Raw genomic sequence first — 15,790 nt, 5'->3', positions numbered from 1 at the left:
ATCTACCTGCCAGGTACTGCTCTAGGTGTGTGTTCAGGGCGCAAAAGAAGAGCCCCCGCACCCTTGGAGCCAGTAGCATTCTAGCGCAGGGAAGATGGGCAGTTGACCCAAAGTGCCGAACCTTGTCATTTCAGGTACTGATGAGGGCTGTGAAGATCCTTACATAGGGAGAATCTGTAGACAGTGCCTTAGGGAGAGCTCTAGGTAGGATGAGTAAGGAGGGCCTCTCTGAGGAGGTGACTTGTGAGTTGAGGGATGTGAAGGGTGCATCCCACAAAAATCTGAGGCAGGAATGGTCTCAGCCGAAGGAAGTGACTGCAGAGACCCTGAAATGGAAAACAGGTTGGTGTGTTCAAATGCCAGAAGCCAGGCCAGTGTGGCAGGAGTGCACACCCGAGGTGAGTGAGGCTAGAGCGGCAGGTAAAGGGCAGTTCACGTAGGGCCTTGTGCAGCATGGCGGGAGGTTGCATTTCATGCCAGTGGCCATGGGAACCCAGTGAGGGCTGTAAGCAGAGGGGTGATGTGATGTGACTTAAGACGTAGAAAGAGCAGTGGTTGCTCTGCGGAGATGGGCTGGGGCGGGACAAGAGCGGAAGCAGGTGGACCAGTCAGAAGGATATTACAATTGTCCAGATGTGACCAGATGGAGGCTTGGACCATCCTTACAGCAAAGGAGCCACCGAGATGTGGGTCAGAGTGAAATGTGGAGGCAGGGCCAAGAGAATGTACTGATGCCTCAGATGTGGAAGGTGAGGGAAAGCGAGGAATCAAGGATGACTCCTAGGTTTCTAGCCTGAAGAGACACGTGGGTGGATAGTGTACATTTACTGAGAGAGGGAAGGATTGTGGGGAGCGTGGCTGGGGGAATGCTGAGTTCTGTGTTGAACACGTTAAATGTGAGATGCTAAGTGCCGACGTCTAGTAGACAGCTGGGTGTCGGAGCGTGGAGAGTAGCGAAGTCTGGGCTGAAAAGATGTTCTGAGAGTCACCTGTTAAATAAAGGTGTTTCCAGCCCCAGGACAAGAGTATAGCCAGAGACAAGGAAAGCCTCCAAGATCTATTGGAAGGGGAGCCGCCAGCGAGGGGGAGGATAAATCTGGCAAGTATTGATGGGCTCGTATCATAGGCCTTGCTGCCTTTTCCTCCAGCTGCCCAGTCTAGTTCCTAATTGGACGGGACTAGAAGATCAACATGAAACTAGACTTGGGAAGTCACAGAGACTCTTGGGTCCCTCTCCTCTTAAATAAGGGACGTGAGCCCACAGTTCAAAGCTCTCCGCATGGTGCCCTCCTAGAAATATCACGTCAGGTTCTAACAGTGAAGAGGAGCCGAGCCCCTGGTGCTTAATCTTACTGCTAAGATTGTGGAGGAGTTTGATATTCTGGGGATTCCTCTCAAACGGTGAATGAAATACGGCTTCAGAATTTGATTCAGAAAGAGGTGGAATGTAGTCAGTTTCCTTGTCCAGTTTCCCTTGATCTTCTAGCTCTTCTTTCCAGGTGGTTAATTGTTTTGACTATTAAGGTCTTAAATGCAGGCTGCGTAACTGACCACAGGACCTGGGCAGGTCCTCTTTGAACCTTTATTCTTGTCTCCCTAAAATCAGGGGCTCAGATGAGATCAAGCTGGGCTCCATGAGCTCCTCCGGGAAACCAGGGCCTGGTGGGGGTCGGTGGGCATTCTCAGCTACGGTCCACATGGCAACCAACACCTGAGGAGGCAGAGAGGGCTGGGATTCACTCATGGAGGCGATGCTGGAGTTGAGTCTCGGAGGTCTAGGGAAGAGTTGGGGTTGGGGCAGATGTTCTGCGGGGAATGGACAGCATCTGTGCAGTGTGGAAGCGTGAAAGAAGAGCCTGGTGGAAAGGATGAATTCAGGTGGTCGGTCCAGTTGGAATCTCGGTGGGGCAGGGAGGGGAAGTGATGGTGGTAACAAGGTAGCAGTGTCATAGGACCAGAGCCACATGGTGACCCCACATACAGGAACAGGGCAGTTCTCCTGTATTTTCTCATCTGTAAGTAGCCCTGTGGAAAATCCAAGTGGGTTGAGTAAAGACATTCAAAAACATTAGGGTTTATGGGTTCTGCATGTTTAAACCCAGAAACAAAGTTCAAGCTTCATTTGACAAGTTGATGTTTTAAAGCTTTCTCCCAAAACCCATCCTATGGGCTCATTTTGGTGTGTGTCGTTGCAGCTGGGTCTTGGGTAAGAGCACTGATGTTAAAGCTACCTTTGAAACCTCCCAGCCCCTCCTGTGGTTCCCAGATGCAGTGTGGGCCACGGAGGCAAACTGCTGTCTGTGTAAGGTGTTGCTAAGACCAGTTTCCTTTGTGTCTCTTGGGAAGGCATTAATTGGTAGGAATCCTGGAAATCGGAACCACTGACTGCTCCAACAGGTCCAGCTGAGGCGGGGAGGCACAACGTGGGCAGAGCGCTTCCTGCAGCAGGGAGCTTGGGAGATATTTGCTGAAGGAATGAAGGAGTGAACAGGGGGATGATTGAAAGGTTGTGCTCTCAGACGGGCTGCCAGCATTTCACCATCATTTACTCAGATTTGTTGGCGTAACTGTTCTGAAACAATGCTGCATTATAATCTAGCTTTTACACACAGTTTAAAAATCACCGTACAAAACAGAATACCGACATATTTTGAAGACCAACTGGAACCCTCAAAGGAAAGTCTGACTTGTTGGAAATAGGCCAAGGGGTAGGGGGGGTGCAGCAGGCAGTGCTGTCCCCCATTCTCCTCTACAGGGCCACTTGTAGAAATAGTGGAAGGTTTCTCGGTTTAGTTTAAATCTGCTATGCTGCATTGATCTTAGCCAAAAGGCCGAGAAGATTAAATCTGCTATGTTGAAATCATTAAAAGTGAACTTCACTTTTTAGCTGTGTAAATTACTATGATGAATTTGGTTCATTAAAAATACCTGTTGAGGTCTTCCCTGGTGGCGCAGTGGTTGAGAGTCTGCCTGCCGATGCAGGGGACACGGGTTCGTGCCCCGGTCCGGGAAGATCCCACATGCCGCGGAGCGGCTGGGCCCGTGAGCCATGGCCGCTGAGCCTGCGCGTCCGGAGCCTGTGCTCCGCAACGGGAGAGGCCACAGCAGGGAGAGGCCCGCATATCGCAAAAAAAAAAAAAAAAAAAAAACCTGTTGAGTTAAGTGCTCGCCCTGAGCTGGACACTGGGGGACACAGCAGTGAACAGAACAGACATGGCCCTGCCCCCATGGAGCTGACCTTCGGGTGAGGGAGGTGGCCAGTATGCAGTTCCTCTCACATGTCATGATTACTGACCGTGGTCGTGCTAGGAAGGGAAGGTAGATGAGGACTTATAAGAGGTGGGGCCCGGCCTAGCTTGGAAGGTACATGAAGGGTTTTAAGCAGAGGCCTGAAGAGGGAGAGTAGGAGGATTCCGGGGGGAGAGAAGAGTGTGTGCAGAGGTTCTGAGCCAGGAGAGAGCATGGTAGTTGAGGGGTTTGAAAGCAGCCCAGTCCAAAGGGTCGAAAGTGAGGGAGAAGGTAAACCCAGAATGTGCTCTTGACATATACTTAGCTTCAGCAAAAGTATTTTAGGTTATCATTCCAAATAGAAGTTCTTGGTGTCTGCGTACAATTCAATAAGAAAGAGACTGTTTAGATTTCCTGCTGTAATTGGCAGAATAATGCTTACAAAGAGTCTATGTCCTAACCCCCCAAACCTGTGAATGTATTAGGTTAAGCGGCAAAGGGGAATTAAAGTTGCAGTTGGATTAAGGTTGCTAATCAGATGACTTTAAGATTAGTAAGATTGTCCTAGATTATCCGGGTGGGCCCCGTGTAGCCACAGGGATCCTTATAAATGTGGAAGAGGGAGGCAAAAGAGGGATCTGAACATACTTTGCTGCAGTTTCAGATGGAAGAAGGGGCTGCGAGTCAAGGAATGCAGGCAGCTTTAAAAGCTGGCAGGGGCAAGGAAACACCCTCCTCTAACCTTCAGAAAGGAGCTGCTGACACCTTGGTTTTTCAGTCTAGTGAGACCCATCCTAGACTCCTGAACCACAGGAACTGTAAGATAAGAAATCTGTGTTTCAAGCCACTAAGTTGGTGGTAACTTGTTATAGCAGCCACAGAAAACTAACACACCTGCCCAACTCAAGGTCTCATTGCGTAGATGGCTGTTGCCACCAAGTCACTTGGTAGTAATGACCTCTGCTACTTGCTTTGCTGTTCAGGGCAGTGGAGAATGGCTCTTACACACCCTACCTCGAGGTGCTTGAGCTGTGGTCATTCTTCAGTGAATACTTGGGCATCGCCATGTGCTGGCACCAGCTGCAGGAGCTTGGGATAGGTTCGTGGGTTAAAAACAGCAAGATGTGTGCCTTCATGGAACTACATTCTAGATGCCTCATAGCCCTGACCTATGCAGAGGGCCGGCGAGGGCAGAGAGTTCATGTCCAGACACTCAGCCAGGCACCCGGGCACTGCTACGTGGTTGTGAATAGCAGTGATTTTCCCTGAAAAAGACGAGTCTGTTTCCTATCTTGACTACTTATAGGAAAACTAGAGTTTTATCCAACATATCTATACTTAGTTTTTGGGTTGTTTGGAAATGATTCTTCAGGACTAACAGCACACATTAAATACAATAATATTTGCTAATGCACAGCTCACTGCTGCTGGATATCAGTGTTTTCTTAATAAATTTATTTATTTTTTGGCTGCATTGGGTCTTCGTTGCTGCGCACAGGGTTTCTCTAGTTGCGGCGAGCTGGGGCTATTCGTTGCGGTGCACAGGCTTCTCATTGCGGTGGCTTCTTTTGTTGCGGAGCACGGGCTCTAGGGCACAGGCTCAGTAGTTGTGGCATGTGGGCTCAGTAGTTGTGGCTCACGGGCTCTAGAGCTCAGGCTCTGTAGTTGTGGCACACGGGCTCAGTTGCTCCGCGGCATGTGGAATCTTCCCGGACCAGGGCTCAAACCCGTGTCCCCTGCACTGGCAGGTGGATTCTTACCCACTGCGCCACCAGGGAAGCCCCTGGATATCAGTTCTTGAGTGCAGAGTTCCCTCGTATATTTTTAAATCTTCAAATAACCAGTCATCAAAATAAGAACAGTCTTTTTAAGTTTCATAACTTTAATAATGTATGTACTTTGGAAAGTCTAACATGGGAGTTAGTCTGATGATTGACAGATTTTCTGGTTCCAAAGGAGAGAGAAGCAGGCCCTTCCTCTGAAGCCATTTAACTCAGAGGCAGAGATGCGGGGTTTAGGTTAAAGCACAAGCAAGCTGTAATGCCTGTTCTCTACACCAGGTAAAGAAGGAAGGGGAGGAAAGGACGAAACTCCTTAGCAATCCTTAGCAAAAACCTGGCAGGTTACCAGGTTTGCTCATGGTGGCTGGGGGTGGTAGGTGGGGTGTGGACATTCCCCGTCGACCGCTGGTCCTTGGAAAGCAGGCACCTCCCCCTCCAGCCAGAGGAGGGACAGTGCTTCTGCCGGTGGACACCTGGAGAGTCAGCCTGGCTGCGGTGGAGAGGGGCTCTCAGAGGGCCATTGGAGCTTCGATGACCAGACAAGCTGCCCTCGGCGAGCCTGGTCATGTGGAAATTGACTGCAGGGCCTCCCGGGCCGAAGTAACTCCCCGGTACCTGGGAAACTGTGCCATATCCAAGCACACAGTTGGACTGTAAGGATAGCATTATTAAATTCAAGTTGTTGCCTCAGTCAGGTTACATTGCTAGCTTTATACCTGAGGCTGGGATGACTGTATAGTTCATCTACCAAACTGGGACATTTTTGAGAATGAAAGGGGGCCTGGGACAATAGGTGTGAATCAAGAGTGTCCTGGGGAAACCTGGACCTATGGTCAGCCCAGCGAAGTGTTGGAAGCTTTAACCACTTTGTGGACAGTCTGACCAAAAATGACTCAGTACAGCGTGGCCTTTGTGTGGAAGGGCCAAGACCTTCCAGAGGAGGAGAAGGCGTGACCCAGGGGCCTTTCTTAAGATTCCTGTTCACAGCACAGAGAGCTTTCCAACTTGGAGGCTTTAGAGCTGTTTTCCATACACCTTTAAATATAAGGCAAGATCTATTTTTTATCCCCAAATTATCCCACCTTATATTTGAGCCCTTATAAAGTCATTTTCCTCGGAGAGCTGCCCTCGTGATTACTTTACTTGAGCAACAAAATTTTGTTCGCTATAAACACATTAGCCTAAAGGGACCTCAATCATTTATAACTGTGGGTGCTGATAGAGGTTAAATTTGTTTTAAAATATTTTAAATAAAATGATTTCAAAAAGGAAGCAAAGAAATTTAGCTCACATTTAGTAATAATTCCTCAGGATTTGACACGATAATTGCAAGTCTTAGGTGTGGTTATAAACTTTAAAATGTCCTAGAAATGCCCTGGAAAACTGGGTTAGACATTGCTTTTCAGAAAGTAATGTCAAAGTAGCATATGGAGTTTGAATACAATTGCTTTGTAAAATAAGCGTAAAACTATTAGATAAATTTTTAATAAGATGTTATTCAAAATGTTTGCATAAATAATCAGATGTCAGTGGACTCTTTCACCTACATTCATAATGGCTTACATATACAAATTGGCCAAAAACCCCTTTTTTGGATTTTTTTTTCCCCATTCACGGAGCTTTATGAGGAATCCCTGGTATATGAGGGGTGATTGTAATGATAGAGATGTTGTGGTAACAGCTGGGAAAAGGACATTTACCTTCAAACTGCAAGGAATCCAGGCTGGGGTGAAAATTGGATTCCTTCAAGAAATGATTGGATTTTGACTTACAGGTTCCAGATGGCTGACTAGATATACAGGTTTCCCTGCAGGCTCCTCAGGGCTCTGTGATGGCTGAGAGATTATTGCTAAAAGGCAGAAAGCAGATGGGATCTGGCTTATGGCCTTAACAAGGGAGGGAGCCACACTCAGGGGTATATCGTGCAGGGACTGGGAAAAAGGGGGCAGGTGGTCTGCCTTGTGCCCACCCTGAGAATCGTCAGGTGAGGCAGGCTCTGGGAATCAGGCGTGGATCTGGAAGTAAAGGCCTATATGCTGGACCACAGATGCCAGATGACACCTTCATTCCCCATCTCTCTGTACAGAGTATATAGGACGCTGGAATTTAACACTGGCAAAAACAAAAAAACCATAGTACTTTCTTTTTGGGGGGAAAGGGGTGGGGATGTTGACAGGTGCATGTTTTACAAAGCTTAAATGATGACAGCTCAAGAATGGGTTCTTGTAGAGGTAAAGCAAGGCAGTTATAGTATTTAAAAAACAGCTAGGGAAAGCTGGGGCTTCTAGTGTGAATGCTGGCAGCCCAAGAATTAAGCCTTCCTCCTCTAGCATTTGAAGACTGGTTTTCAGTCTTGACAGCAGCTCCCTACTCACTCAGCCTAAAGTGATTCCTCTGTCAGCAGGCCCCACCCAGGACTCCCTTTCAGCATTCCTGATCGGGGTGAGACCAAGCCAAAAATGGACCTTTTTAGGCAATAGCAAAACAAGAGAACCAAGGATTATCAGGCATATGGTGAGAGCTAGCAGCATGAAAGGGAATCACTGAAGTAAACCAGAAGAAAAATCGGAAGAAACAGAAAAAGAACAAAGGAAAAACAAAACCAAAAAACCATCTAGGTAAAATGCTTAGAATATGAGAATTTGAGAATATGTGAATCCACAAAATAAGAATAGGGTGCATTGTTATGTGAAAGGCGCAATCCAAACACAGAGCTTTTGGAGATTACAAATATAATTGCTGAAACTTAAATTTCATTAGAAATACTAGAAAATTAAGTCAAGTCTCTGGAACCAGAGAGAGGGAAGGAAAAAGTGAGAAGATTAATCCAGGAGGTCCCACTAGCTAACAGACTAGCTAACAGATTCCAGAAAGAACAGAAAATGGAATGAGTAAAATGACCGATGCACCGTAAGAGTTTCCTGGAAGTTGATGTCCTAAGTCTCTAGATTGAAAGAGGCCACGCAGTGCACAGTGAGCGAGAAAAGGCTCACGCACAGGTACTGTCGTGCTGTTCAGAACGCCTGGGTTAACGTGCAGAGCCTAAAAGTCACCTTTAAAGAAACGAAAATAGGACTTAACGTCAGAATTTTCATTGGCAGCACTGGACACTGGAATAAATTAGAGCAGTTCTGAAGAAAGTGTTTTCCAACCTAGATGCTACACCCAAACTGTCAGTCAAGAGTGAGAGCAGAATGACATTTTTGTATATGCAGGGACTCAGTTTACCTATCATGTACTGTTCTTTAGGATGACATTTAAGAAAACCAAATAAGAGGAAAACATGAGATCCTAGGTCAAAGGAGACCAATCCAGGAGGGGGCAGTAAAGAGAAGTGCTAGGATGACCACGTACAGCAGACCCAGATGACCCTGACTCTGTACAGCAGACCTAGAAGAACAGTCAGTCTGTGTGGTACTAGGAGGTCCAAGGGCTCTGAGGAGGACATCTGAGCAAAGAAGAGATCCTGATTTCATACTAGGTACAATTGGGAGCTTAGAAACAATTGGGGCTGGAATAAAAGCAAACAACGTAAGCGAGAAAAAACGGTAATGAGAAACGCCAAGAAAAGCTGAAGTCATGGTCCAAATGTGACGTACACCAAACAATTGATAGAATGGAAGGAAAGCAAGTCTGTTTGACCTTGATGCTAGGAACAGTATCCTTGGAGGACAAGAGCTTCTGATACTGGTCCCAGATAGAGGATAATTTCAATGCTGTTTGGTTCAGCACTGAATAATGTTTACCTGGTTGTACAAAAGAACAGGTGACCAAAATGTGGTTACAAGACAAATTGTAAATGGTAATAGCTCTGGTAATAGTGTAAAAGTATAGTCAATGGATGGTAGGACTTGGAGGCACCAAGAGGAAAGTTGAGGAGACAGAGTGCTGAGAGCATCATCTCCCCAGCTGGGGAATGGAGAGATTTTGTCAGAAATTGATGAAGAGAAAGTAGAAATTTAAATATATTACTTAAAACTTAAAGCGTAGCAAATAGAAGACCGAAAGTAATATAGTTATTAAACATAGGAGGGAAAGTAGCAAGTAGTTTAAGCTCTCCCCTTTTCATATTGTGGTGTCAACAGTTAATTGCCTAAAGCTGGTAAGTCAAGAAATAAATGTATTAGCATAATATCAATATCTAGCATTCTAGAGAAGTAAATCCAGAATTTAAAAGGAGTTCTGCCCAGAGAGTGGGGCTTGGGATGAGTGTAGAATCTGTTGCTTTCCACTGTAAGTTGTTTTTGATTTCTTGCCATCCGTATTTATTACTGTTAAAGACTGAGCTCAAAGATGGATTAAATGTAGAGGTGACACAGTTGAATTATTAATGCCATCTTCTAATTAAGGTTTAATTTGGACAAACTAGGAAGGCTGTTTTAAATTAAGCAATAATAGTGTCCTTGTTCTAATGAAGCAATATTTCACATTTCCTGGGACAAAGTTGCATAGCTAGAGGCAGAATCTTTAATCCTTGAGGAAATGAATTATTGCCAAAAACAATGAAGCCAAGCTGCTATTGTCCTTAGAGTTTTAAAAGTACCCCAGTGTTTAGAACTTTTGGTTGATGTAGTTATGCAAAAGTATACTGGCTCTGCTTGGGGGAGAACTTGACTATAGGAAATAGGAGTATGGCTTGCTTGAAGTTTGAAATAACCTTGTGGTTAATAGCATGATAAGGATCCTGCATCTTTGTGCCAAGAATTTTGATCTAGACTCCAAAGGCCTGAATTGATATCATGTCCTCAGTCACTGCCACACTTGTGCAATTTGTCTTTTACATTGTATTTTACTATTTCAAATTTCATTTCTCATCTTTAAAGATTATGTGGTTTTACACATTTTGAGTTTTGTATTTTAAAGGTAAGTTTCCATTATGTTGGAATCCCAAGGCAGTGTTTATGTCAGTACAGCTTGAAACAGTGGAGGTGATTGTCCAATGGCCCTGTGGAAAGCAATTTGGGAAGTAATTTTTCCTGTTCCTTTTGGTGTCTAAAACAATCTTAGTTCAAATCCAGATTCTTGCCCTTCCTTGATTACAGTTTTTCTTCTGACCTGATATATGGGAATAGGTTTCTAAGACCCTGTTCTGTTCATTTCCACCGCTTCCCTTCAAAAGCCATGACTTCATGTTCCTCGGTCCCTGTCACTCTGAATGTGAGGTGAGACTGTAGTTCTGAATCCCTCCAGTGGTACTGGGTGGGTCAGTAAAAAGCAGCTGCTGCTGCTTAAAAGAAAATGAACAGCCTGGCACATGCTTCCCCGGGCCCTAGGAGTTGCTGTGGGCATCCATCCCTGCAGTGCCCAGAGCTCCTGGTGCTCACATTAAACCCAGCCTCAAAGGGAAAAAAGTGGGATTTGAGCAGAAACTGGATGTTGGTGTGGCCTGAGTCTTCCCCCCAGATGCAGACTGTCCCCCCTAGAGCTGCACTCGCTGTGCTATCCCAGGAGCTGGCTGGGTTCTGAATGGCTTAGGCCAGTGCCCAGGTCCTGAAGGACTTAATGAGGAAGTAGATGGGTTGCACTGGGGATGGTGTCATCGACTGGTTACAGCTCTATTTTCAATTCTTTATCCTTGCCAGACATAGCCTCAGCTAATGGACTGTGACCTCCTGTGATTAAGGCTGGTTCTAAGCAGAAATCAGAGTTTGCTTATTTCCTGAACAAGAGACGGTGACTTTCCCTTGAGGATTTAGCCACCTGCCAGTTGTTGACTTTGGTTGGGGGTACCGTGTTCCTCCATCAAGGTGCTTCCTCACCTTTTCTATGACTGATTTTGTCTGACTTATAGCTCTACTTTCCCTCCCCATCACTGTCTTCCTGTAAGTGTGGTCCCAGGGAATGGGGTGCGGCTAGAGCAGGGGCACCCCCCACTGATGGGTGTCTGGTCTTCCCCCTCTGGCTGCCTGTGGCCTGAGGCCCCAGAGCACCCTGCCTCCTCCGTCTGAGCTAGGACAGATTCCGAAGCGGGGCTCATTGTGCCAACTGTCCAGGGACCTGGGAGGAAGGATAGTGCTGGGAACACAAGGCAGCTAACATTATTCTCCAGAGGTACATTTCTCTTATTTTGTCAAGTTCCCTTTTCCCATGTGTTGTCCCCTCTCCCCCCCTCCCCCACAATCTTCCAGCTGCTTCCATCCTTCTCTGTGGTCAGCTTTCAGATGCAGTAGCCACCCCAAAGAATGCGGGGGAACTTCTGCAAGAGCTTGGCATTCGTAGCATCCGGGAAATTTTGTCCCTACAGCGCTATAACTAGCCAGCCAACTGGAGTGAAAGGGTTCCTGCGTGGTAGAGGCCCACCCTTTGAGGGCCTGGGAAGCAGTGGAATCTGCAGGTACCGAAGAGGGAGAAGCCCTCCCACGCAGCCAGGGGAAAAGAGGCTGGAGGGAGTGGCTTGCTCTGAAGGACTGTCCATGTAAATGGAACAATCTCCGCAGCTTTTTAAACAACAGGAAACCCGGAAGCACCTGTCCCCTGCTGGGGACAAATGGTCAGCGGAAGCCAGGGGCCCTGAGGCGCTGCGCAGGTGCGCATCTGTGGCCTTTTGCACCGGAACGCGGAGCTCCGCAGATCAGGCTGCCCATCCCCAGTCCCGTCTTGTTGCATCGCCGATTCCTGCTCTTCCATTTCCTCCAGCCCCTTCCCTCTCAGCCCGTGCACATGCTGTGCCCCTCACTGGGCCACTTCCAGCTCCTGTCATCTCTAGGTGACACACGCTCCAGGGCAGGTTTAGTGCCCTCTGGACCGGCGTGGCACTCTGCCCCGGCCTCCCATTGCTTCTACCTCCCTGTGGTTTAAAGACCCGATTCTGGATCTGGCTCTCACAGGGCCAGGGTTTGACAGGGAGGGGGGCAATTCTTACTCACCCTAGGAGGCTCTTGAATGTTTGTGGAATGAATAAGTGAACAAATGAGCGAGGACGGTCAACGGGAAATAACAAGCCCCAGTACCTGCCTATGGTAGCTTGCCAGGCTCCTTGGGCGGGGATGAGGAGAGGAAGTGGTCAGAGAAGGCACACTGTAATAACCTTGGAACTCCTGGCCTGCTCTGCTCTTTATAGCCTTGCCTGTTGGAGTCGTTACCTTTACAGGAAATCTCCTGGTGACCTTCACCCCACCCAGCTGCAATAATGCTTCGCCTCCGCCTTCCCTCACCCTTTCTGAATTAATCTTAGTAAATGGAACAGTTCTTGTTTCGATGTTTCATTTGTGTAGGTTTTGCCCTTTCATTTAAATTGTAAACACCTTAAAATCCTGGGTTTTATTTTCCTAGGAGCTAGCAATTTAGAGGAATGGAGAAAACATTGCTCCAAGGTAGTTTTTTTCCCTGGCTCCCAACTAGCTGTGAGGTCTTAGGGACAGGGTACTTACCCTCCTCCCCAAAGCCCCTGTTTCCTCCTCTGTGAAGTTAGAGGGCTGGATGCATTTTCCGGTACTTCCAGTGCCCACATCCTGTGATTTTGTGCTTCTGACCCTAGCACTTTGCTTATCCCTTGAAGTACTTAGAAAGGGTTCCATCTCCACACCTACTGGATAATTGAGCTTGTTCACTCACAGTGTAGCCTAGTTCACCTCTCAGCTCTTTGTCAGTGCTCCTGGGATCAAGAATGACATTAGCGGAATAGGTGTGGGACAGCCCTTGGCCTTGCCTCTGCACAGAAGTTCCAGGCACCAAGGACCCCACCTTGGTCCTGCAGTTCCGTACTTTGGTGTGTTTTGTTTCATCCCTTAAATGTTGGACAAATTGGAGGTGGAGGCTGATGGTGCTTCCACCCAAGGGTCTGGGAGGAAGGATGGTGCAAGGGATGCATGTTCCCACACAAGCCAGCCATCGTTCTGTAAGACCTGCCTCACTGGTTCTCCCTGGGCAGAGTCTGGCTCCCGTCTCTGTTTTCTGAGTGCATTTTCTTTGCATTGTACCCACTGCGTTGCATTGGTTTAAAAAAAAAAAAAATTTAAATCCTTTATTGGGATCATAGCAAAGACAAAAGTGGTAAGGACTGTTGTGTGTGTGGGGTTGTTTGTTTGTTTCTTTGTTCTTTTGTTTTTGGCATCTGAGATTTGTGAGTTTCTTGAAGGCCAGGAGTGGCTTTTCTGTTTTGGGAGTTGGTTGTTGGTTCACATTCGTGTTCCCAGCCCTTTTCCCCAACTCCAGCCTGGTTTCCCTTTCAGCTCTGTTTCTCTGTCCAGTCAGGTGTATGTTCTTTCTCTTTGTTTCTTCTCCTCTTGTCAGTCAGCCAGACCTCAAAGATTGTAAAACTGATGGTGAGTAAAGGGCATTAAGTAAAAAGAACACAGCAGAAAGGTAGTGGGTCTCTAAAGATCCCTCTGGCTGGGAAACAGATTTTCAGGATTGTGGGTTTGGCTTAGGAGCCCCTCTTACTGGAGATGGCAAGAACCCTGAGGTGGGAGGGGAGAGGGAATATTAGGATGCCTAGTACGTAAGTGGTATCCCTGAATCCTTGGTGGGGATTAATTGGACGATAAAGGAGGAGCTTGTCGAGATGACCAAAATGCCAGGAAGTAAGAATTGATGCAGAAAGAGGCTGCAAAAGAGTAATTCAGTTGAGTTGTATCTTGGGCAAAGGTTTGGTTCCAAATCTGTGTTGTTAAAAGGTAAACTGAGGCATATTAAAAACTCGACGAGTTTGAGCAGAAATCAGTGCGAACCTGGCAGCGTCAAGCGGAAGTGGTTAGCGATGCTCCACCGACAGGAGCAGGGAAAGACACAGGGAAAGTAAGGAAGCAAAGCAAGGAAACGATTTGATGGGATGGACACAGTTTGTGATTGGTTGCCCTTAGGGTTTGGTTTTGCAACAGTGAGGCGTTTACAGGCTGAGATTTTGGTTCGCTTCCGTAGGCTGCCACAGCGTTAGAGCCACCTCAGTCTGATGGCCTCCCGGTTTAATTAATGACAGTGTAAAAACTGGAAATCTGGGGGACATTCAAAATTACCTTTGAAAACCACCCCCAGGAAGGCACAATGTTGGAAATGGACGTATCATCGCTTGTTGAGTTTAATGTGACCATTTTTCTTCTCCAGTGTGGGAGTGTTTGTTGTGTCTGGGCTCCTTATAATGTCCTTGGCTTAGGTGCAGGGGGCAAGCTCTGTGCAAAGCGTGGCTTCTGAAACACCAGAATCGTGCTCCACAGAGAGCTGCTGATTGGATGAGAGACGCGCGTATCCTTCACCTTGTTTCAACAACCTTTCTTGTGCTTGCATCGTTTTGCGTGTGTGTGTGTGTGTGTGTGTCACAGGGCTCTGCTTTTGTTCTCCCTCACCACCTAAACTGGCAGAGAATTAGGGGACTCCTTGATAAAGAATAACCCCAGTATCTCCTGCTTCTGACTGATTGAAACGTTACATGCGTATTCAACTCAAATCTGCAAATTCTCTGCTTCGTCAACAGGTTGCTCGTGGGGGCCCCACGGGCAGTGGCCCTTCCGCTGCAGAAGGCCAACAGAACAGGAGGCTTGTACAGCTGCGACATCACCTCCCGGGGGCCGTGCCCACGGATTGAATTTGATAACGACGGTGAGTTCTTCTGCACTCACTCAGGGTTCCCTTGACCAACTTGCCTTGTATGCCACTTGCCCTTTCCAGGCGGAAGGAAAGCGGGGGGGGGGGGGGGACAAGCACTTATTCTTGGAGAGAGGGCCTCTGTTAATTGCATCAGCGTCGTCTGTTTCTTGCTTGCCCTGAGCACATTTAAGTTTTAAGTCACTGGGCTGCAGCGTAGTTCCTGCCCGCCCCCCTACCCAACTCTGCTTTCTAAACTGATATGGTGTATCGATGTCGCCACCTAGTGATGTGTTGAGAGGTTCTACGGGAGAGAAACTGTATTCACAGCCGCGAAGAAAATTGAATGTGTATTTTGTACTCAGCGGCCAAAAGTTCTCATTTGCTGTTAAAATATTTGGGAGAAAGACTGTTTAAACATCAGATCTCTCTAAAATGAAAGCTGGCCAACATGGATAAATTTTGCCCTACTATCTCAGTTAGAGGCTTGTTTTGCACAGACTCTGTGTGGTAGGCAGAGCAATTAGGGTCCTGAGAAGCTGCAACCAAACCTAGTTTGACATTCTTGGTCTAAGCAGATTTGCAGATTCATGTTTATGTTCTTCTCTTGCTTTTTCATCTTTTTAGCAACAGTATTTGTTTTTGGTTTTTTGTTTTTTTTTTACTGATTAGAAAATAATACATGTTAATTGTGGGAAACTTGTAAATGACTTTGAACTGTAAGGGAAAAACCCAGACCCACTGATAATGTAGGCATAATTGCTCTTTACTTAACATTTTGGCATTTTTTCCTTCTGTCTACCTAAAGTTGTTAGGTTTCATAGTTTGTTTTTTGGTTTTTTTTTGCGGTATGAGGGCCTCTCACTGCTGTGGCCTCTCCCATTGCGGAGCACAGGCTCTGGACGTGCAGGCTCAGTGGCCATGGCTCACGGGCCCAGCCACTCCGTGGTATGTGGGATCCTCCCAGACCGGGGCACGAACCCACGTCTCCTGAATTGGCAGGCGGACTCCCAACCACTGCGCCACCAGGGAAGCCCCAGGTTTCATAGTTTTGTCATGATTCAAGATTGGAAATCATGCCTGCCTGCTCATTGGGGAAGGCAAAAATTTGGATGTAGGGTCAAACAGTAGGCTCAGATTGATACTGAAATGAGCACATGGTGAGATTTATGGTTTCCCTCTCTCTCCTTTTTGGAGGAAGGAGGTAAAAATAAATATATCACTTTCCTTTTCTGCATTGATAGGAAGATATAAAGTGAGTC

The 15,790-nt window shown here is 47.0% G+C and overlaps 1 protein-coding gene across 2 annotated transcripts in view; it reads left to right on the top strand.

The window, feature by feature from the left end:
* Positions 1-15,790, top strand: part of ITGA6 (integrin subunit alpha 6) — a 75,699-nt gene that overhangs the window by 22,225 nt on the left and 37,684 nt on the right. For both annotated transcript variants that reach the window (XM_029226039.1, XM_029226038.1), the window contains exon 2: positions 14,419-14,543. In XM_029226039.1, coding sequence (XP_029081872.1) covers positions 14,419-14,543 — 125 coding nt within the window. The remainder of the gene's footprint in view (positions 1-14,418; positions 14,544-15,790) is intronic.

This window comes from Monodon monoceros, unplaced genomic scaffold (assembly GCF_005190385.1).
Source record: "Monodon monoceros isolate NGI ecotype Baffin Bay Population unplaced genomic scaffold, NGI_Narwhal_1 Super_Scaffold_16, whole genome shotgun sequence".
In the NCBI taxonomy this organism is placed as follows: Eukaryota; Metazoa; Chordata; class Mammalia; order Artiodactyla; family Monodontidae; genus Monodon; species Monodon monoceros.
This window is presented reverse-complemented; position numbering and strand designations above follow the sequence as displayed.